The 21,893-nt window shown below is 40.2% G+C and overlaps 1 protein-coding gene across 5 annotated transcripts in view; it reads right to left on the bottom strand.

Moving 5' to 3' along the window:
* The window catches only part of IL15 (interleukin 15), an 80,133-nt gene that overhangs the window by 13,190 nt on the left and 45,050 nt on the right, over window positions 1-21,893 (bottom strand). For all 5 annotated transcript variants that reach the window (XM_047718519.1, XM_047718518.1, XM_047718521.1 and 2 more), the window contains one exon: window positions 883-981. In XM_047718519.1, the coding sequence (XP_047574475.1) occupies window positions 883-894 (12 nt within the window). In that variant the 5' untranslated portion in view covers window positions 895-981. The remainder of the gene's footprint in view (window positions 1-882; window positions 982-21,893) is intronic.

Here is a 21,893-nt window from a genome sequence, read left to right as displayed (position 1 = left end):
CAAAATTCTTTAATATGTATTTCTCCAGGCGCATTTCAGTGATGATAATTTTAAGATAATGCACATATTTACTAACTTACATATATACTAATATCACCACTTACTTTGTTTCTATTATCCTTATCTTCGCTCTCATTTTTTTCCCCTTTTTAATAGTTCAGCACATATTTGTTTGATTGCCCTTAATTCTCCATGGCACATTCATTTTTTTTTAAATTTGGGTGTGGCTGACAGTAGTTCAACATATTTTATACAGCACGGGTTAATAACATAAGTTACTAATATAGGTGTACTAGATACATATTAACTTTATGTAACTATATGAAAACTCATTATATATTGATATCATTTGGAGGAAAAAATGGACAAAAATAGACCCAAGTTAAAATACTCTATGCCATTCTAACAAGCAATATATAATAATTTTTCTTGGTGATTTAGGAATATGTTTACTGTAGAATTTCTTACTTTTCACACTTTTGCCTGCGTCTCTCACACTGTCAAAACCTTTACAGTTTCAGACAATACCCTAACCACTAAGAATCTGTGCCTCATTTAGTCTACACCAAAGAGACAAATAATATCCAGACACTGTCATCAAAGACTAGACAATTCATTGATTAGATGGAAATTAAAAGCACAAAATAAGGTAAAATAAGTGAACTACTACATTTACAATGACATGAAGAGCTAATCAGGGTGTTACTAGAGTTAAAAGACCTATTTCTTGTTATTTTTTTCAAAATAAGAATAATCCAGAGATCTGGGACATCTCAAGGTCTTCGGAGAAGAGTCCTATAACTTACTATGAACGATCTGATCTGAGATACAAGTGATCTTTTATGAAAAGTCCATCTACTCTCTTTTTCTAATTTTTCTTACCGAAATTCTCATTACTCAATGCCAGGGTAACTCCTTGAGTACAGAAGAAGAGCTGGCTACGGCAATGGGTTTCCAGCAGCCATCCATCCAGAAGACTTCCTACAATACAACCCAGGGCAACGAGTGAGGCATTAAAAACACAAGTGGTCTAGCAGGGGTTAGAAAGGGAGGAAATTAACAGTCATTACGTACTTACTCTTTCAGGGGCTATTAGTTACTTAAGACATGTATCCCATCACATCCTCACAACAATCGTATGGGGTAGGGCTAGCAGCACATGGGGAAGCTGCCCAGGCCCACAGCAAGTACGAGACAGCAAGGCTTTGAGACCAGGTCTGTCTGATGAACAGGTCAAACACTCTCCACTAGAGTATGTCCCTGAATTGGCAAATTCCAAAATTCCGTATCAGTCAACAGCAGAAGCGACCAGACACCTGCCATCATATAAACTACTGAATGTTCACTTAACTTACGACACAAATAGCTACTTCTACAGACCCTGAACAGCTAGCTGTCTGCAGTCTTTGAAATGAATTAAAACATTATTTGAGAATCTCAGAAGTAACAAATTCTATTTTTTCTAATTCGAGGCAAGGAAGTATGTGAAGATCACACACTCCCAATTTCAATTCCATTTTATTAAAGCAAAAATTAAAAGTGAGATATATACAATGTAAAGCTATTTGTGCCATTCCTTTAAAATAGTATGTATTTACTGACCTCCCCACAAAGATATGCCACGGCCTTGACATAAATATTCATTGCAATTAAGTTCTATAAATTCAATTATTTAAACTACTTTATTTTTGATATATGATGTATAAATCTTTAAAAGGAAAAACTAGCATCTATCTAGGTGTTAAACGAGATACTATGAGAGTACATTCAGCAGCAATGCCTTTGTTTTTCAACAATAACATAGGAAATTGAATCCTCCTATTACATATGATCTGACTCTTAAGCACGAGTTTAATTACAGCAAACCCTCCTTATTACTCCCATCTTAGAATCATCTTCTTTGTCTGTATTATCTCAGAGCTTCAGATTTTCACAAAACTTCGTAATTTTCTTATCCTAATTATCCAAAGTCTTTTCAATTCTCTGCATCCTTTTGAGTTGTATCCCAAACTCCACATTTTTCCAATGAAAGTACTTACTGACTGGAGTCTGAGCAAAACTAAGTGTGCTAAGGTGTTAATAAGGCCTTTCTGAAGCTACTTGAGCAAGCGGTGAAGTTTTCACAGCGCGTCTCCATGCGTGCAAGGGGTTCGAGTCTCACCGGGGGCGCAATGGACATCCACCGCCATGCCCAATCACCCCCGGGGGGCTCCCGTGAAGCAAGACTAAGCCTGTACCCAGAATGTTCCTGCCAAGCATGGTGGAACGCAGCAGGAACCCGCCTCCAAAGCAGCAAGCAAAATAATGACCGTGGAGGCCAGTGTCGCCGAAAAGGGAAATTCACAGCTTTGCCACTGACGAAAGGACTGACGCAGTGCCCTGGGCGAATAGCGAAGAATCCGATTTTTACCGCAGCTTCAGAAGCATTCAACCTGGCCCTTGCTAGTTCTGTGGACCAGTAATTTTACCAGAAATATGGGTGTATGCGCACGCGTGCACGTGTGTGGGTCAAAACGCAGCATGGGTTAAAGAAACCTGAGAAGGTAAAATATTCCTTTCTCTATAGCCAGGACTCAAGGTGAACAATTAATATAACTAATTAATATTAGTGACGGTAACATTATAAGTGTTTGTATCTGATGCTTTCAGGTTTACCAAAGTACTTCCTATGCGTCACCCCATCCAATCCCGGCAATCTGTTCCTGTGAAAGATACTACTCTTATTTTACGGCGAAGAAACTGAGGCTCTGAGAGGTCAAGTGACTTGCTTCCAGCGAATGTCATACGCTCGCCATGAAAACTGACCTCACAGCCCAAGGCGGGCGGAGGGAGGAGGGATGCCAGAAACAGAGATGCGTGGCCCCTTCCTCTAGAAAGCAGCCAACCCACCCCTCAGGAGTAAGAAAAAGCCACTGCTCCACAGACACTTTAAAAACCGGTCTTTCTGATTCCTTGTGTGAAACAGAACTTCAGCTCTCTCACAACCGTGATCTCATTTGACTTTTCACAAAATACCTGTTAGAGAGAAGTGGCTGAAACCAGGTTGATTACTTTCTGAGAAGGCAAATGTAGGGATAAAGTAAATTACCCACTTCCTTTCACGTCATATTTTTGGAGAACCAGGAGAGCAGTGTTTAATCCTGGCATACTAATTGCACGTGATCATGACACACGCTCGCCAGCAGGTACCTTTGGTTTGTCCCTCGTTCATCTGGGGGCCTGGATCCAGGAACAAAAAAAAAAAAAAAAGACTGAATCCCGGCCTTGCACTCAAGTGGCTCACAAATTTGAAGCAGGATTTTGTGTGTGTGTGACCTTGTGATGGGGTGACACTGCAGGATGGCTGTTGACCTTATGGCAATACTGCTATGCTAGCAGGACGTCGCTACCCAGGGGTAAGACGTTGGGAAGAGCTGACTAATCAACACAGCTGGGCGGCTCTAAGAGCTTTAATTCTGGAGTGACTTGTGAAAATAATTGTACACATCTTGTGTTCCATATCAACATTGTAGTCCTTCCCGGCGAGGAAATATAATCTAACACACCGCTGTTTTATCTTGTTTTATTCTGCTTGATTATTTACTTGCCTAGTCACACGCTCAAAGTAAATTTTAAAAGGTTTAGCAGAGAAGAGTTTTAAGTATCGGTTAATTTGGTAAACACATTCATCTATTCAAACACCACACACACACACACACACACACACACACGAAAATGAGGGCAAACCAATGTCGCAAGCTTATGTGACTATAAAGGATGAAAGACAGAAGGTTGCCTGGGTGGCTCAGTCAATTAAGCGTCTGCCTTCAGCTCAGGTCATGATCCCAGGGTCCTAGGATGGAGCCCCATGGGCTCCCTGCTCAGCCGGGAGTCTGCTTCTCCCTCCACCTACTTGTGATGTTTCTCTCTTTCTCTCTCTCCCTCCAATAAAAAGAAATCTTAAAAAAAAAAAAATGGAACGGAAGACAGCTTTGCTGCCCTTTACTCATTTAGCAAATATTTACTGAGTACTTACTACGTGCTAGGTATTTCTCTCTGACCTGGGGATACATCAGTGAATGCAGAGGACAAACCACCTTGACTTTAGTGAGAAAGACAGACCACGTCCAGTATACATAAACTAGCTAATTATATGTTTTATTAGAGAGAGATAAGTGATTTAGGAAAAGGAAACACAGAATAATCGTGAACAATATGGCTCTGATTTGGAGTAGGTTGTCAGGGTCAAGTTCAGTGAGAACAAAATGAGATCAAAGACATACAGGCAGCAAGGGAATGCGCCCCAAGGATACCGTAGTAAAGAGCATCTAAAGCAGAGGGAAGAGCCGGAGCAAAGGCACAGGCGCAGCGGCAGCCTCTGAGTTTGAGGCTTGGAAAGGAGGCCGAAGGCGCAAGCAAGAGAAAGCAGTCGGAGATGAGATCAGAAACATAGAGGGAGGCGTGGGTCAGACTGGGACCTTTCCGTCACTGTAAACATCTAAAGCTGGAAATCACTGTAGCACTTTGTCAAAGCAGGTAGCTGATAGCAGATAGCTGATACCATCTGAACGAGCTTGTTAAGAATCTGTCTTGGCTCCCGCGTTAAGGACAGGCTGGGCTGGGCAGAGCAAGGCTGGAAGCAGCGGTCCCGTGATGACAGCAGAGCAGGAGACACGCGGCAACAAGACAGGCTATGGGCTATGGGCGGAGCAGAGACTTTGAAGGGAGGGGGCAGATCAGGAGGTTTTATTTTGGATGTGTGCAGTTTGAGACGTCTGGTACATATCCACATGGAAATGTCGAAGAGGCAGTGAGATGTAAGAATCTTGAGTTCAGGAAAGTGGTTTGAGCCTGAAATCCACATGGGATTCCTGACACCGGTCGAGATCACCAAGGAAAAGGTAGAGAAAAGGACCAAACCTGAGCCACGGTATTTCAATACGAACTAGTCAGAGACACAAAAAAGGACCAGCAGGGGCACCTGGGTGACTCAGTGGGTTAAGCCTCTGCCTTCGCCTCAGGTCATGATCCCAGGGTCCTGGGATCGAGCCCCACATCGGGCTCTCTGCTCAGCAGGGAACCTGCTTCCTCCTCTCTCTCTGCCTGCCTCTCTGCCTACTTGTGATCTCTGTCTGTCAAATAAAAAAATAAAATCTTAAAAAAAAAAAAAAAAAAAAGGCCCAGCAAAGAAAAACTCAAAGGAAAGACCAGCGAAAGGATGGGAAGTGAAGAGTGTGATGTTCTAGAAATCAATGAAAATTATATCCAGGAAAAGAAATGATCACATCAAAGGTGCTGACAGGTCGAAGAGGACATGGGTTGGGTCCTGAAGTGGGCTTAGTAACATGGGGGTGCTGGGTGACTCTGAGAAGAGCATTTTCAAGGAGTGATGGAGACAGAAGCCTGCCCAAAATGGGTTAAGGAGAAAGTGGGAAGAAAGGATTTATAAAAGGTTAGTGCAGGCAATATTTTGCCAAATACTGCTCCAAAAGGGAGAAAGAGAGTGATAATAGGTAATAGAAGGAGGGGGGAGATAACAGCATGTCTGTATGCTGAGGGAGACACTGAGGGAGAAAGGACCATTGCCAGAGTGATGTTCTTGAATAGGCAAATGAGGAGGAGATGGGACTTCATGCACAAGTAGGCTGGTGGCTGGGTCATCCACTGTCATGGAAGGAAGGCTGAGGGTCAGGATAGATGCGGCGTCTGGGTGGTAGGATCTGTGGTGGTGTATGTTCTCAACTGTTGCTTCCATTTTCTCGGTGAATTGGGACAAAGAGTCATCGGCAGAGAGTGAGGACAGGGAGGGAGTGTTGGGGGTTGAGAACAGAGGAAAATCTATAAAACAGCCATTGAGGTAAGGAGAACAACAAATGTAAGTACAATATGAGAGCTGTGCCCATTGGAAGTCCGGGACCGTGAAGGGTCGGAAAGGAAGATTAGTTGGCACGTGTGTGTTTTCTCCAGCCACATTTAACTGCAAGGAAGCAGCAGGCCCAGCAGAGGTGGAGAACCGTGTTTAATTGGGGTCGTGTATGCCAGCAAACTCGAGCAAGAGAGAGGCACGGGACTTCAGAGTATCTGTGAAGGAGTGTAATGGAGATACGCCCAGGAAATCTAATTTGCTGTTTTTATGACAAAACTTCAAGGAGAAAGTGTTCCTGGAATCATATCGTAAAGAATGATTAGATGTTAGATGTAAGTGAAGAGAGACAACATTCTAGGGGGAGGGAAGAGCCAAGGACATATGCAAACACGCACAGTGTGTACTCAGAAGAAAGTGTGTCACTGGCTAACGGTGTGGAAGCAGGGGTAGGTACGAGTGGACAAAACAATCATGGGTATATGAAGCAGGGACCGGCAAACATAGTCTCTTCAGGGCCAGAGAGCGAGAAAGTCAGCCTGTCCTGTGTTCCCAGTCCCACTACTCAACCCTGCTATGAGAGTGGGAAACAGCCGAAGACGATGAATGAACGAATGCATTCAGCACAGTCCGTTGGTGAATTCGACCCACGGGCTATATATATAGTTTACAGACCTCTGACTCCTGGGGATCTCCTAATCAGCCCCAACTTGAAAATAGTTGAGAAAGTGATATGTTTAAGACAAACCATAAGAGACTCTTAATCTCACAAAACAAACAGAGGGTTGCTGGGGGGAGGGGGGTCCGGAGAGGGGGGGTGGGATTATGGACATTGGAGAGGGTATGGGCTATGGTGAGTGCTGTGAAGTGTGTAAACCTGGCGATTCACAGACCTGTACCCCTGGGGCTAATAATATAGTATATGTTTATAAAAAAATTTAAAAATTTAAAAAATTTTTTAAAAATAAAAAAAAAGAGAAAGTGATACGTTTAAATGTCTCAAATTGTCTTAGTACTAAGGGTGTCAGCATTTTGTTCGGCAATCGCGTTTAAGCTGTTTTCAACTGACACTAATATTACAAAATTTTCAAATACAAAATTGCATTAAACACAATCTGTGTTCAGTATTAAAGCTAAAAAGAAAAAGAGAAACCAATATGGACTATGTCACCATTGGTACTACTTTGATTTTTAAAAATTAATTCCTATAAGATCTGAAGTTGGTATTTAATTCTCTCATAAGGCCACCCAATATGTTAACAGGGCCTATAAATCCCATAATTTATCAAGGCAACAAAAATAAACGATTGAGTAAGATGTTTCTCCTTTTAAAAACACTATTTCATATAAGGTTTACAAAGTACTTGTTTTTAATATATATATATTTTTTTAAATAAAAACAATGTTTAAGTTTTGGAGAATAGTGAAGACAAATTGCTTAGTTACATTGAAATGCTTCTAAAGCAAATCATAACCATTGAGATGTCTATGCTATCCAGGGGGCACCTGGCTGGGTCAGTCCATTAAGAAGCCAAGTCTTGATTTCAGCTCAGGTCCTGATCTCAGGGTTGCCAGATCAAGCCCCACATTTGGTTCCACGATGGGCATGGAGCCAGCTTAAGAGTCTCTCTCTCTCCCTCTCCCTCCTCCTCTCCCCCTGCTTTTGTGTGCACGTGTGCGCACATCCTCTCTTTCTAAAATAAATACTTTAAAAAAAATGTCTATACTACCAAAGACAAAGGCAGTGATAAAATCTGGAGACCTTAGTTATAATGACTGCTCAAAAGGCATTAATTAAATAGATGGTATTATCAAAAATGAATATAGAAACATTATCATCTAAGGTAGCTTATCATCTAAGAAAGACAATGATGCATACGTGTAGCTGGGAGGCATATATACACTGATCATAGCTCCATGTAGCAATACGTCTGTGTGTTTTTAAATCATTTGGTGCAAAGTTCTTGAAAAATGTGTTGTGTAAGTGTTTTTGAAAAATGGTAGCTAATATATTTCTCTAGGGCAAGTACAATGGACAGCTTGCCCAGAAAGCACAGTTTTAATACTTAACCTACTGTCTAGGAATAATGAGATCTGTTCCTCCAGCCCACTTTCCAAAAGTACTGCATTCAGAACCCTTGAGAAAGGTGAAGAAATTCTCCCAAACCACAGCGCGAAAGGACAACAAGTTGGAAATTATGAGAGATCTAGAAATTCCAACATAGAATCGAAATGGAACTCCAGAAAGAGCAAAGAAAATGGAGAGGAGGAAATCATTACAAAATGATTTTTAAGAACTCTGTAGAGTTGAAAAAAGACACTAGCTTTCACAACGAAGGAATGTAAAAAGAACTGATGAAAAACGTGGTATTTTTTGACTTAAATTCTCTAATTCCAGAATAAAGTAAACCAGGCTAATAGCATTCATGGAGTAAAAAACAAGTTACTTAAAAACAAGAATCAGAATGAATCTGATCATGGTACTTACAAGACCATAGAACTCATCTTCAAAGTTTAAGGGAAAATGAATTTGAACCTAGAAAGATATTAGTATTTAAGAAAGAGGGTAAAAAATATTCTTTCATAAGACTTTCTAAAATGTAAGATCCACAGAATGTGAAATAGTGTGAAAGTGCATTTTGGAAAAATAAAAATGCCCCCCAGCAAAATAGAAAAAGATGTGGGATATTAAAATATGAAGCGTAAAACAAGTAACATTTATATTTGGGTCTAAATAAAGGCACCATTCTTCTCAAGTCCATGGTTTTTTACCTGCTTCATTCATTCATTCATTTTGTAAAATGTGAGATCCTTGTGATTAGAAACCCTGTTTATCTTGTCCACTACTGTGCCACCAACACATAAAAGCATACTAGCTTAATGTAATAAGGACATATTCTATGTTCCTTGGATTTGGCTTTTCATTTGTTTGCAATTACATTGTTCCCCTTCTCACAACCATCAACCCCTTAGCTGCACTTGCTTCCCCATCCAGCAGGTGTCGCAGTTAGTCCCTGTAAAACTACCCTAGGTAGCACCCTAAATTCCCTCCTCATTTCATCTTTCTGCTACTTTGATTTTGCTAAATTCAAATTACAAGCTACAAAGTACTGCTGGAAAAAAACGTACCATTATAACTTCTTGAGACACAGCCTCCAATAGGCCATCTCTACATCTTGCTAATAATCTCTTGCTCTCTGACATTCTCCCCACTTTTAAAGTCAGCTTATTGAGGTATAATTTCAGCATTAATAAAACATACCCATTTTAGGTATATAGCATGGGAATTTACACAACCAAAACTGGCAAATGCTACATATCACTGCTTTTTTTTTCTTTTTGCTTTTTTTTTTTTAATAAAAACCAGCTTCCTTGCCTACCACAGACCATAGCCTTACTCGCTTTTTGTATTTAAATTTCCCCAAAATATTCTAAAATCTTTAATAACTCCTTGATTTTCTATTAGTTTTTCCTTTATACAATTTATCACTAAATTCTTAGGTGCGTGAAGTTTTGTGATTATCCTATCTTTCTGTAGTTTGTAACTTTTACCCATGTGCATTATCCTTGTATTGCTTAGTACTTGTCACTTGAAACCTAATTTTCCTGAGATTATCATTTCTACACTTATATTGGTTTAGCATATCATTTTCTGTTCTTTCATTTTGATGCTTTTTGTATCACTGTATTTTATTTTTGTTACATGGTATAAATAGCCTATTTTAAAATTTGTCTATCTGCCTCTCTACTTTTTAAACTCAGTCTAAGTGTCTGTTCATTTAGCAAGCAGAGTTTTTATCACATCTTTGCATGTGCAGAGGGATCTGCTTGTATGTTTAGACTTACTACCGCCACTTTACTTTGTATTTTTTACTGTGCTTCCTTTACTGAATGTTTTCCGCTCCTGCCTCCACTGGTATAAAAGAGAAAGTCAGAATGAAAATTATGCTTTATTTAAAAAAAATTGGGGGCACCAAAATCTGATATCAGTACTGTGTAATGATAACCCCCAAAAAGAAAAATTATATGGTGATTTCTTGTGAACACTGACACACAGGCACAGCTACGTTGGTTCAAATCCTGCTCTATCACTTATCTTAAGACGTGTATATACCTTAGTCATTTTTTTTCTAAGTCAGGAAAATGGAGATGAACATGGAACATACCTCCTATGACTATTGTGAAGATTAAGTGAAATTTTACACGGAAAGCACTTTAGATCTTCCGTGAGATGGGAACAATTCCGAACACCATCTATCAATATTACCTTGGCAACTCATCAAGAAGCTTTGAGAAAATATGGCAGGCATCATTATTATCAGCCTCAAATTACAAATAAAGAAAAGTAAAACTCAGAAGTTAAGTAATTTGCCCAACATCACACGTGCTGAGAACGAACACATCAGAGTTAAGTCTTGGTTCCTTCATTCACGTACACATTTATCAAATATTTTCTGAGCCCCTCCTGTGTGTCAATTACTCTTCTTCTAAGGACACAGCACTGAAAAGAATTACTCATTTCCACCTTTCACTTTTTTTTTTTTAAGTACCACAGTGTCCTCAGTTACCACTGAGAATGGTAAATACAGCATGTGTGAAATTGTACACAGGATGGCAAGAAAGACCTGACTAAAAAGGTGACATTATATTTACGTAGAGACCTATAGTCAGCAAACAGTATCTGAGGAAACAGTTTTCTGGGCAGAGGCAACAAGAAATACAAAAACGAGAAAAGAGAAAGAAATACAAAGATGCTGCAGAAGAAGTGTGCTAGGAAGAGCAAGGAGGCTCATTCAGACAGAAATTCAGGAGGTAAGAGGAGAGGGTCAAGTAAGGCAGAGTGGCGGGGAAGTGTGCCATGAGGTAAGGACTTGGGTTTAACTGGAAAACTTGTTTGAAGCATGGTGAGCACAAGGAAGATGGGGATTGGCTTAGACTTTCAAAGCCACACACTGGCTGCCATATTGGGCAAGATTCTGGGTGGGCACAGGGAGACAAGCTGGGGGCTGCAGCGATAATCCGGGGTCCTCGTAACAGAGACGGAGAGAGAGGTGTATACCCCGGTGAACTGGGTGTTAGGCACGAAAGAGAGAGAAGTGTCCAGGACGACTCTGAAGGCTTTGGCCTGAGACAGGAAGAGCAGAGTTGCCACTGATTGAAACAAAGGAGGCTCTGAAAGGAACAGGTTGAGAAAAAAGTCAGGACTCAGTTTGGAAAAGATTAAGTTTCAGGATTATCAGATATTGAATTTTATCAAGTTGTGGGGAGGAGAGGTGGATCTCAGCACTGAGATCCCAGAAAGAATTATGGGAATATTGATAATATACCAAAGAAGCAATGAATCAGTGAAGGCAAAGTCCTGTTGGTCTTCACTTTTCAGTTCGGTACAGCATTTTCTGGGTATCCCCTGGGTGTCGTGCACTAGGGGTTACAAAGGGAATAAACATAACCCCCGTTCTTCAGGAAATTATAGAAACCCACACATACTTTCGTTATAATATTGCAAATACTAAGACAGTTTGGGAGTTCAGCTTTTTAGGCTGAGAGAAAACATCCTCGAGGATACGACAAAAATAGATTACCCAAGAGGATGAATAAAATGGGTCAATCCAGGGAAGGGGAAAAGGACTTTCCAGGCAGAGGGAAAATAATGGGCTAAGGCGGAGAAGCATGGAACAATAGGAAACATGCAGGAAAAGTCCAACACTGCAATTTTTCTAGCGCAAGTTAGAGAAAGAGAGTGCTAGTGGTAGAGTGAAGGATGAACGGGTTGTCATGGGGAGCCCTGCCTGACAGGAGTATGGGCTGTTTGTTCACTATCTGTGAGTGCCTCGGCACGATAAAATCTGCACTACATATAGATCATCCTGACCACTGTGCGGAGGGCGTATGTGAAGGAAGCAAGACAGCAGGTAGGAAAATAGGTCAATTATTATCACGGTCATCAACAGAAGGACCTAACCGGAGGGAGAAGTTAACAGGAATTGGAAAGTAGCCACAGTATTAGTTATCGTAGTACTACTGCCCAGCAAAATCAGCAGGGCTTATTGGCCACCTGGGAATGTTGGTGAGGGAGGAGGAAGAGTCTAGAACGCCAAACCAGTTGTATGCTTTGATGTCAGCATCGTGAGGTCACTCATTGAGACTGGACACAGGCAAGACTCATCAGAGGGGAAGATGACTGACTCCGAGTTGCAAATGCTAATTTGGAACGCTGGTTGGGATACCAAAGAAAACATTCAGGCACACAGATGAATATGCAAGTTAAAGCTTAAGAGACGTCAGGGCTGGAGTTAGAATGCATTGGCTTCAAACCATGAGTTCAGAGGAGATCAAGCTCGGAGAGCGTGTAAAGAGAAAACCGCAGTGAGAAAAGAGAGAATAGCCATCTTTAACCTTTCTTCAGATAATGGCTTCAGTGAAAGGATTCTAATTGCTTCAGGTTATTGGTCACAGCTAACGTGATCATACAGCAAGCAATTACAGCACTCTCATGGACTGTGATGGCGCATCTCCTTGAATGTAAGCAGCACGTTCTTTCAATGAGAACATTTCTGAAATAGGATCGTGTCTTATAAATGATCTCTGTCCTCATCCTCAGAAGAGCTGTTATTAAAAAGATTGTGCTTCTTAAAGAATTGATGGTGTTTCACCATGCAGTTTCTCTGGGAAAGAGACTTGGACAGATTTATGGGGAGGAGGTATGTTGAGAAATGTCTTTAGGATCAGTATCTGTGAGGGAGGGGAAGAATGCTCACTTGTACAGAAGGGGAAATAAGGCCATTTGTGCCATCACCAACTGGGCTTTGAAGAGCTCTAAAGTTGGGATGGCCCTCTGGAGTTGTCTAGTTGGGAAAAGCCCTTAAAATGCTCCCCTCCTACCAAAACACCAGAAGGCTTCCTCTGGGGCGTGGGTGTGACCCTGGATAAAGATAGTTTCTCCCAGAGAGGACTGTCCCCTGAGACTCTAGCAAGCAGCACTCCTGGCAGCTGTGGTAACCAACTCTTCATCCCTTAAGGAGAAAATGGCTATAGCATGGCATCCATTACAAGTGACATTTATGAATGAAGGCAGTGCAGCATTTTTATTTCAATATCATTTGGTCTTACCACAATCATGAAGTATTAAACATAAATCTTCTCTGCACAACCCATTTTAAGATCCATTTTTAGTAAAGTATAGGTCATCTGAAATCCTACCCTATTGGGAATAAAGCAGAGAAAGAGGATTATTTCTGAAAATTAAAAAAATTATGTTAAGATCGAAAAAGACATTCACTACAAAACTCCTAGGGATTTCCTGAAAAATTATTTGGCAGTGGAAGAATAAAATAATAATGGTAAGTGCTAAGTTACTGAGCACTTAGAAAGAGAGGCAGATTTACCATAAAGTCAGTGGTGCTCCAACACCTCTGTCTTGCCCTGTCAATGGTGAAGAAGCAACAGTCCCAACCCTGTTGAGGGGGCACCGAGGGTGGGTGGCCCCAGCCTCTGGTCTACCTTCTACCTCCTAGAGGTCGTACTGGGTTTGCAAACAGGTAGTAACTGTAGGCAGGCACCAACACTTCCTTCAATCTATCTGGACTCCAGGGACAATCTAGCCCCAGAAGACCTTGTGAAGAATCTGGACCTCATCTGTGACTCTACGGATATGAATATGATGCAGCAGGGCCACGATGTCCCAGGTTCTCAGCCACTTTACATTCCCTCCCTGCATCTCTCACAGCAAGACCTGCCCACGGGGTTAGGATGGGGGATCACGAGGAAGCAGTAAGGACCTGGCCAAGCTGTGGAGACACAGACCTGAGATCTGGCCAAGTGAAACCCAGAAGCTGGATTTCTCCGAGGCTTCCCTCCAAACAAGGAGGGACTGCCTGAGCAGGAAGCTGTGGGGTCATCAGAAATGCCCTATTTCCAGTAATGTGTTATCAAGGTCAACGAATCCTTCCTAAACCATCAATAAGAAGAAACAAATTCCAAACCTACTTTGCTACAGAAAAAAATAAACTTTGTCTAGCACCTAGCACATTCCCTCAGCCAAAAAAGGGACTATTTGCTCTATAAGAAAATACTAAAAGTCACGATCATCTAAAAGAGGACATCTGAGTCTACACAGAGATTTGAAGGAAATAAAAGTATATAAAGATGAGTTAGGAAGTTTATTACTGATGATGATAACATTTTGTGATGTTTGTGGTATTTTTCAGTGCTTTTAATATCTGTAATTTGTGATTGCTTTTCCCCCTCTAAATAAATAAACCCCAAAATGTGCTAGTCAACTAATTTTTCATTCATAATCTAGTACTCTTTTTCCCAAAGAAGGCCCAGACACTGTAAATGCTTGAGGCCCTAAGAAGCTGGATTCTCTCTTATTTGTGATACGCTAGACACTTCTTCCAAGTGCTCCATTGATTTAATCAGATAAATGTATGAGGCAGATGCTTTCATTAGGAAGAAGGCTGAGGACAAAGACTTTAAGGAACCTGCCATTAAGTGACTCATGGAGGACAAGGCAGTGTCAAGATTTGAACCCATCTTTCCTGAGCTCATATTCTTTCAACTCTGGGCTATACCGAAATACGCGGTTTGCAGATTCTTTTGATGCACTTTGATATGCAGCCTTTCATGTATCATTCAACACTTACTAAGTCCCTTTTTTGGCTAAGGGAATGTGCTAGGTGCTGGACAATATCAGGCAGATGCTATAAAGCTCCTATCCCCACAAACTATACAGACTAATAAGAAGACCCAAAATGCTGCGAAAGAAAACATAATAAAATCAAAGGTATTAAAAAGTGCCACAAATAAATAAAGGAGGAATAATGAATTAAACATTCTCATCTCCCCAGTGGAAGAGTGTGAGCAAAGGTGTATAAGCACAGGCTAAGTCTTCCTTTTATTCACGGAACATTGGGGAGCTAATGTTACAATATTTTAAAATTTCAACTCAAGATAGTGGATATATTTGGGATAACACATTATTAAAGTTTCATTTCAAGACTAATTAACAGATGTCTTCTGAGTGCCCATGATGTGACTGGCATTTTGATAGGTATTTGGTGATCACACTGAGAAAAAATATTCAGATCTGGAAAGAATAAAGAGATCCTGGAATCTAACATCTTTTGAAACGAGGAAGCTGAGGCCAAAAGGATTTGTGGCATATGTTTCAGGAGTCCTCCCTTTCAGGAAGCCTTTCCCTAAATGACCACAGTCACATACCATTTTACCTTTCGCTAAACTCCGCACAGGCTTTGTTCTGTGGCTCTTGTTCTTGATTGGGTACTTGTTTTATGTATATTGAGGTCATGAGCTTTTTAACTCTTTTTTTTAAATGATCAGTGACACTTTTAACATCTAAAAGCTATGGACTCATTCCTCAGAAAAAATGCACATAAGCACATATCCATAGATTTAAATAAAATCATCTTAAGATTAAAATTTCATTCCTCTAGAGGTCTTGAGATCCCAGGTTAAGGATCTTTCTTCTAGATTGTTGGCTTCATGAAATGATTTTTTCTTATACAAACCCATAATATATGCATAGAGTACACTTATTTGTGTAACTCCTATAGTGCTAAACAGTGCAATAAATATGGTAGAAGCTTAGTAAATGTCCACTGATTTGAGTTACCCAAGAAGAAAGCTGCAGCCAACTGAAGACACAGAACAAGCCTCATCACTATTCTTGGTCATGTCTTACACTATTTCATGATTTCTCTTAAAAAAAAAAGTTGGGGGGGGGGCATGCACCTGGATGGCTCAGTCAGTTAAAGGGCTGCCCTTGGCTCAGGTCATGATTTCAGGGTCCTGGGATCATGCCCCATGTAAGGCCCCCTGCTCAGCGGTAAGCCTGCATCTCCCTCTCCCTCTGCCCCCCCCCCCACTCATGCTAACTCTCTCAAATAAAAAAATAAAACCTTTGAAAAAAAAAAAAAAGACAGTCATTACCCTTGTGGGCTCAGTTTTACAGTGGAGGTAAAATAAACATTCAAGTTCAAACTTAGTGTAACCACTTGAATAGGACTATATGTGCAATAAAAATTCACGTTTAGGAGAGGACAGCACCTGTAACATAAGAAAATACTCAATAAATATCTGTAGGGTGATTGTGAATACATGAATGAATGAATAATAAAGAATGAATAAATGCTGCTGCAAATGGAGAGGGCTTTTGAATGGGGCGGCAACTGCGGTCGGTACTGAGTGAGTTGTGACGAGCACCGAGTATTGTACGGGAGTACTGAATAACTATGCTGTACACCTTAAACTAATACTACACTGTATGTTAATTAACTGGAATTTAAATCAAAACTTAAAAGAGTGAATAAAATTTGAAAAGAAGGAGGATATTTTAGCTAATATAGACCCAGCATAAATAATGCCATCTGATTAGGAGAAAACCCAAGAGCTTCCACTGAATAGAAAGTACTTAAAGGGAATCAGAGGACACTGCAGGGAAGCAAAACTTATCACCCCAAAAATGTGTCTCTTTGGCACTGGATTATTGTAAGTTGGTTATTTTTTAAGAAACAGAAGTTTCGGGGAAAACCTTTGGCCTTCCTCCTAACTGCCTAAAAGAATTTAGAGGCCTCTCCTTGGGAAGGGAGCTATCAGCAAGGATAACAATAGTATAATATGAATAATACAACAATATTATAATATGAACAATAGTATAATGTGAAATAATATGAATGTATTATATGAATATAATAACAATAGTATAATATGGTAGCAGACAGGCAGGAACTTAATAAAATCAGGGCTTCTGCATGGCCCAGTAAATATCTGTTTAACGAAAGGGCACTTGTTATGATGAGAACTAGGTATTATATCTAAGTGATGAATCACTAAATTCTACTCCTGAAACCATTACTACACTATATATTAACTATCTAGAATCTAAATAAAAATTTGAAGAAAATAAACAAAAGGGAGCCCCCCCCACCTGTTCAGTAATACCCCCCCTCAAAGAATTTACTCTTTTTTATCTTCCTGTGAATTGTCTTCCCTCCCTTTGAAGTCTCAGACCCAATCCCCTTCTCCTTAGCTCTGGATGGCAGGTAAGCCTCAACCGCCTGACTACTTGTGGGCCTCATATTCTTATGGAGCCCTCCTACACACATAACTCAATTTGATTTTCTCCTGTTGATCTGTCTCATATCAGTTTAATTCTTAGACCAGCCACAAGAATTTTGAAGGGGAGAGGAAAGTTTCTCACCAACAATATACATTTGACTTGTCAGGCTGGGGTGGGATTACATGTGACCTAGAAAGTGAAGCTGAGGAATCCGATTTGATTTTCTAGATTCTTAGACAGTGATGTTACCTAACAGCTGTCCTTGACAGAAATTGGTAATTAAATGCCAAACTGAAGAGAAAAAAGTCAAATGTATCATTTTTTTAACATCAGTTTGTGTAAACACTCAGACCAGTTATTCATCTATTATTACACAAACCATGGCCCTAATCTGATAAATAGTCCTCTACTTTAATAAATAAGTTTGTGATTCCTGGTAAATCAATAGCCATTCTTTTTAAAGGGAAGGAAAGATTTGATTTTTTTTTATAATTTTTCAAAAGATTTTATTTATTTATTTGACAGAGAGAGAAACAGAGAGAGAGGGAGCACAAGCAGGGGGAGTGGGAGAGAAGCAGGCTTCCCGCTGAGCAGGGAACCAGACGTGGAGCTCGATCCCAGGACCCCGGGATCATGATCTGAGCTGAAGGAAGACCCTTAATGACTGAGCCACCCAGGCATCCTAGGAAAGACTTGATTTTTTAATAGTGATAATCTGTCATTGATTTAATGCTGAGCCCATGTGTTAATTATTAGCTGGATAAGTACAGAGTTGGGTCATAATTAGTTCATATCATATATGAAATTTTCCAACTTCTCAGCACATATGCCTAATAGGAGCTCTCTTCTGGATTGTGGCCCTCTTTGTTACTATTGCTTCCTTAAGTGTATTTTTTTTTTAATTTGTTTTATCAAGTACTCATACCGTTTCGGTATTTTGACCAGGCTGCTAAAGCTCGTCAGTATTCAACCTCTTTACAAATCCCCTCACAGTATGACTGGGGTATAGCCCCCTGTGGGACTCTACCTAGGAAGCTGGCATCCATCTTGTCAGTTCAGATGAAAGAACGAACTAGAGGTTGTATCAGTCCCAAGGCATGACCGGACCAGCCAAGACACACAGAGGCCGAGGCTCAAGGGATAGGAATGCTTACTCATCATTCAAAGTAACTTGTAGGACAAGTAGTTAATCAGCACTGATGAAATCTCTCACATACAAAGAGATTTCTCACACTCCAAGTCTCTTGAGACGAAACAGATCTTCAAAGGACCAGATGGAGCGGCACCAGAAGTAAGTAGCATCTGCTGACACGACCCTCAGGGCCTCCGATCAGCAGTGGCCACCTTCTCAGGAGACCCTTGCCCCAAATTTGCCCTTAAAAACCCTCACTTGCAAGGCATCAGAGAATTTGGGATTTTTGAACCTCCCCATTTTCCCACCACACCAATAAAGTAGTCTATCCTTGTTTGCAGTAAGAGCTCAGTGTCAGTTTTTATTGGCTTGCTGTGCACTGAGTGGATGAACTCTCATTTGGTTCAGTTACAGAAGTTTGATGGGGAAAAATCTATAACTTGAAAAAATTAATTTTATTTGTGGAATTCAATTATCGATATTTTCCAAGGTTGGCCTCAGTAAAGAAAATTCAGAATTAATCATCAGTAAGTGAAATTTTCCTAGTGTTCACATTTTCTCTCCACAAATATGGATCTTAATTTAAGAAGAGGGTGAACAAAGCTGGATATTAATGTATGAATAATTTATATGGGAAGCTAATAGTTAAACTTGCCTTTGCCATTAAAGCTGAACAAACGCTCAGAAAAAAACTCCACAGTTCAGCGAGAACTATTTTTGAAGGAGGAAAGATACACTGGAAGAACAAAACCTTGCATTAATAATCTCTATAGCAGAGCACATGCATTCAAACATTATATCTAATGTTGACTCTTCATCAAAAATTTTGAACTGTCTAGAAAAATCACTAAGTCTGTGATTTAAATTGAAACACAGTCTATATGGTGCCAAAGGAAAATAATGAGTCTTGGCCTCAGGAACAACAAAATGGGTCACTTAGAGTCTGGGAGTTACATACAACAAATGGAGAGAATTGCCTTTCTGTACAAACAACCCCTTATCAAGCCAATTAATGACTTAACTCAAGCACCCAAAGAGATTTTATGGGTTATTATCTGAAAAGAAAGAACGCTCTATAATAGGGTAAAAAGGCCATGCAGAGTAATTGCCTTAGGGAAAAAAAATAAAGTTTTCTCACTTTCCAGTAGAAATATAGAAAACATAAATTATACAGGAATGAGAAATATGTTAAGGATCCTGTTATTTCACTTTGATTCCCTTGGGCACCCATTATCATGCTAGAACTTAATATTTCCATAAAACAAACACCATGAGCAGAAAAGAAGATGACAGAAAATTCTTTTCCCACTTAGGGCATTTCAACATCTGGGCTACCATGGGCCATTAAAGCACAACGAAACTGCCTGCGTGGCCTGCCATGTACCCTTTTATTTATTTATTTTTAAGGGGAAAATGTAAGGAAATAGCTGGTTTAGACTCCCTTTGGCTGCTGAGCAACCTATTTCCAGGCAAAGCAAAAGATTACTACGACTCTACTCCCCTTTAAACAACACATCTTCTCCTTTTTTAGGTTAATTAAACATGCCAACTCATACCAAAAAAAAAAAAAAAGAGAGAGAGAGAGAGAGAGAGAGAGAGAAAACATGTTTCATGACGCATTTCATGCAAGAGTTCAGAGCAAAAATCAAAAGGAGTTTTGGGGAAAAAGGAAAATTACACAATAATGGAAAACAGGCAGTCTGTCGGGCTCTGCTTGAGGAAGGCAACATAGGACAACTAATAAATTGCAGAATTACAGGGAGAATTGAGGTATGTGCTGGCTGAGTTGAATACCATAGATGTCAGCCCACAAGAATACAAAGACAGGGTGACATGTAAGTGGAGAAGTCTGAATATAGAAGAACTGGCATTAAAGGGTGCTTATTTCAGTTAGGAAATCTCCCCCAAAATGTTCAATTTATACTCACTGAGGACATCCTGGTGCATAGCAGCTCTTGGGAGCTATGCCTAGAGTAGCAAAAGAGGTGAATTAACTTAATTGGTATTTGGTCTTTGAGAGTGTAACTATCCAAGGAAGACACCCAGAAAGCTTGGGTCTAATGTCCAGCACGGATAGGTCCAACAAGGCTATATAGAGCCCCTGAAGGAAGGCTGGTGGGAGAGAAAAAGAGTGATCCGATGAAGGATGTGTCCAAATAAACTGGGCAAACAGAACTCTGAGTTAAAACTAATACTCAGGGGGCACCTGGGTGGCTCAGTGGGTTAAAGCCTCTGCTTTCAGCTCAGGTCATGATCCCAGGGTCCTGGGATCGAGCCCCGCATCGGGCTTTCTGCTCAGCAGGGAGCCTGCTTCTTCCTCTCTCTGCCTGCCTCTCTGCCTACTTGTGATCTCTGTCTGTCAAATAAATAAATAAAATCTTAAAAAAAAAACACAAAAAAACTAACACTCAGGTTCTGAGATTTTAATAGTACACAGGGCAGCAACTTATAAAGATAATTTCCAACCACATTTTATAAGACATCCCTTTATAGCCAAGACATAAAGCCATCCCCATAGAGGAAGCTTTACAGCAAAACTTTCCCTCAAGTGTTCGTTGGACAGAAACAGAACCAACCGACACCTCTCTGATACTCAAAGAACAGTCAAAAAAAATAAAAGCAGTAATACAATATTCATTTAGTGGAATGAAGCACATAAAACACAGGAGATAGCTCACTTCTGGACATGGTATTGGTGGCATCAGGCTTCCTGCCTTGAACACGCAGAGTCACACTCGCCCTCCAGCTATAATAAAATATTGCTATCCAGCTAGAAAATCAACACATTGGCTTCCAAAGCACATGGATGCGGTAGTTTTCCTATCAGAATCCTACAGCTTTATGAAGCCACGTACTGATGGAATGGCAGTGTAAAAAGAAAATAAAACCGAAAGGAACAGACAAACAGCTGTTTCCCCTTGCAACTAAGGCATCACTGCAAACAGAGTAGTGGAGGTTCTTACATAGTGAAAACTCTTTTTGTTCTCTACATACTGAATGACAGCACGAATAGTCTTGTTCTGTTTTGGTTGCTGTTTTCCAAACCTTATTACCAGAAAAATCATTCCCTATGTGCATGTTGCCCATAATATCTTCCCTTCCAGGGAGAGAAGTTATAGCTCACACCCCATTTTTAATTTAAGTGTTGATTTAATTTTCTTTAACACTTTACAAACTCAACTGGATGCTTGGACTTGTCACAACTGGGCCACTGACTTGGAGGAGAACCCATGAGAATGGCAATACCAGTGCTCTGTACCACGTACTTCACAAAGAAAGGCAAAATCAACTTTGCTAAGACAATGCAAAACAGCTCTGGCCATCATCTGCCATCACAATGTCTGTTTTAATATTCAGTACCTCATACTCAAGAGCAGAAACAGGGATTGCTCATTAAAGAGCAATCATGCATATACCGTGACCAATGACATGCCAAATAAAAGATATTTCTGGTGACATAAAGAGAAAGAAGAAAAAAAATGGAACGCTTTTTTGAGAAGAGCAAAGTGTGCATAAAAGTTGAAACCCAAGAAAGTTTTCTTGTGTGAAGAAAGAAAAATAATTCTATGGCCATTCCAATGAATTTTACTATAATATCATGCACATTCAACTGTAAAATTTTTTCACATGTCTTTATGAGATCCAGCAAAGAAATTTCTAAGCTGTCAAACCAAAATAAATATTTCTAGCAACTCGGACACTGACAAAAATATGTCATTGCTGTGCTTAAAATAAAAGAAACTTAGAACAGCTCATTTAAGGGACAATAAAGTTCAGAGATGTCTAGTGACTTATCCCAAATTACGTAGTTATCAAGAAAAACCAGGACTGGACTTTGT

The sequence above is a fragment of the Lutra lutra genome, chromosome 2 (genome assembly GCF_902655055.1).
Source record: "Lutra lutra chromosome 2, mLutLut1.2, whole genome shotgun sequence".
Classification (NCBI taxonomy): domain Eukaryota; kingdom Metazoa; phylum Chordata; class Mammalia; order Carnivora; family Mustelidae; genus Lutra; species Lutra lutra.
This window is presented reverse-complemented; position numbering and strand designations above follow the sequence as displayed.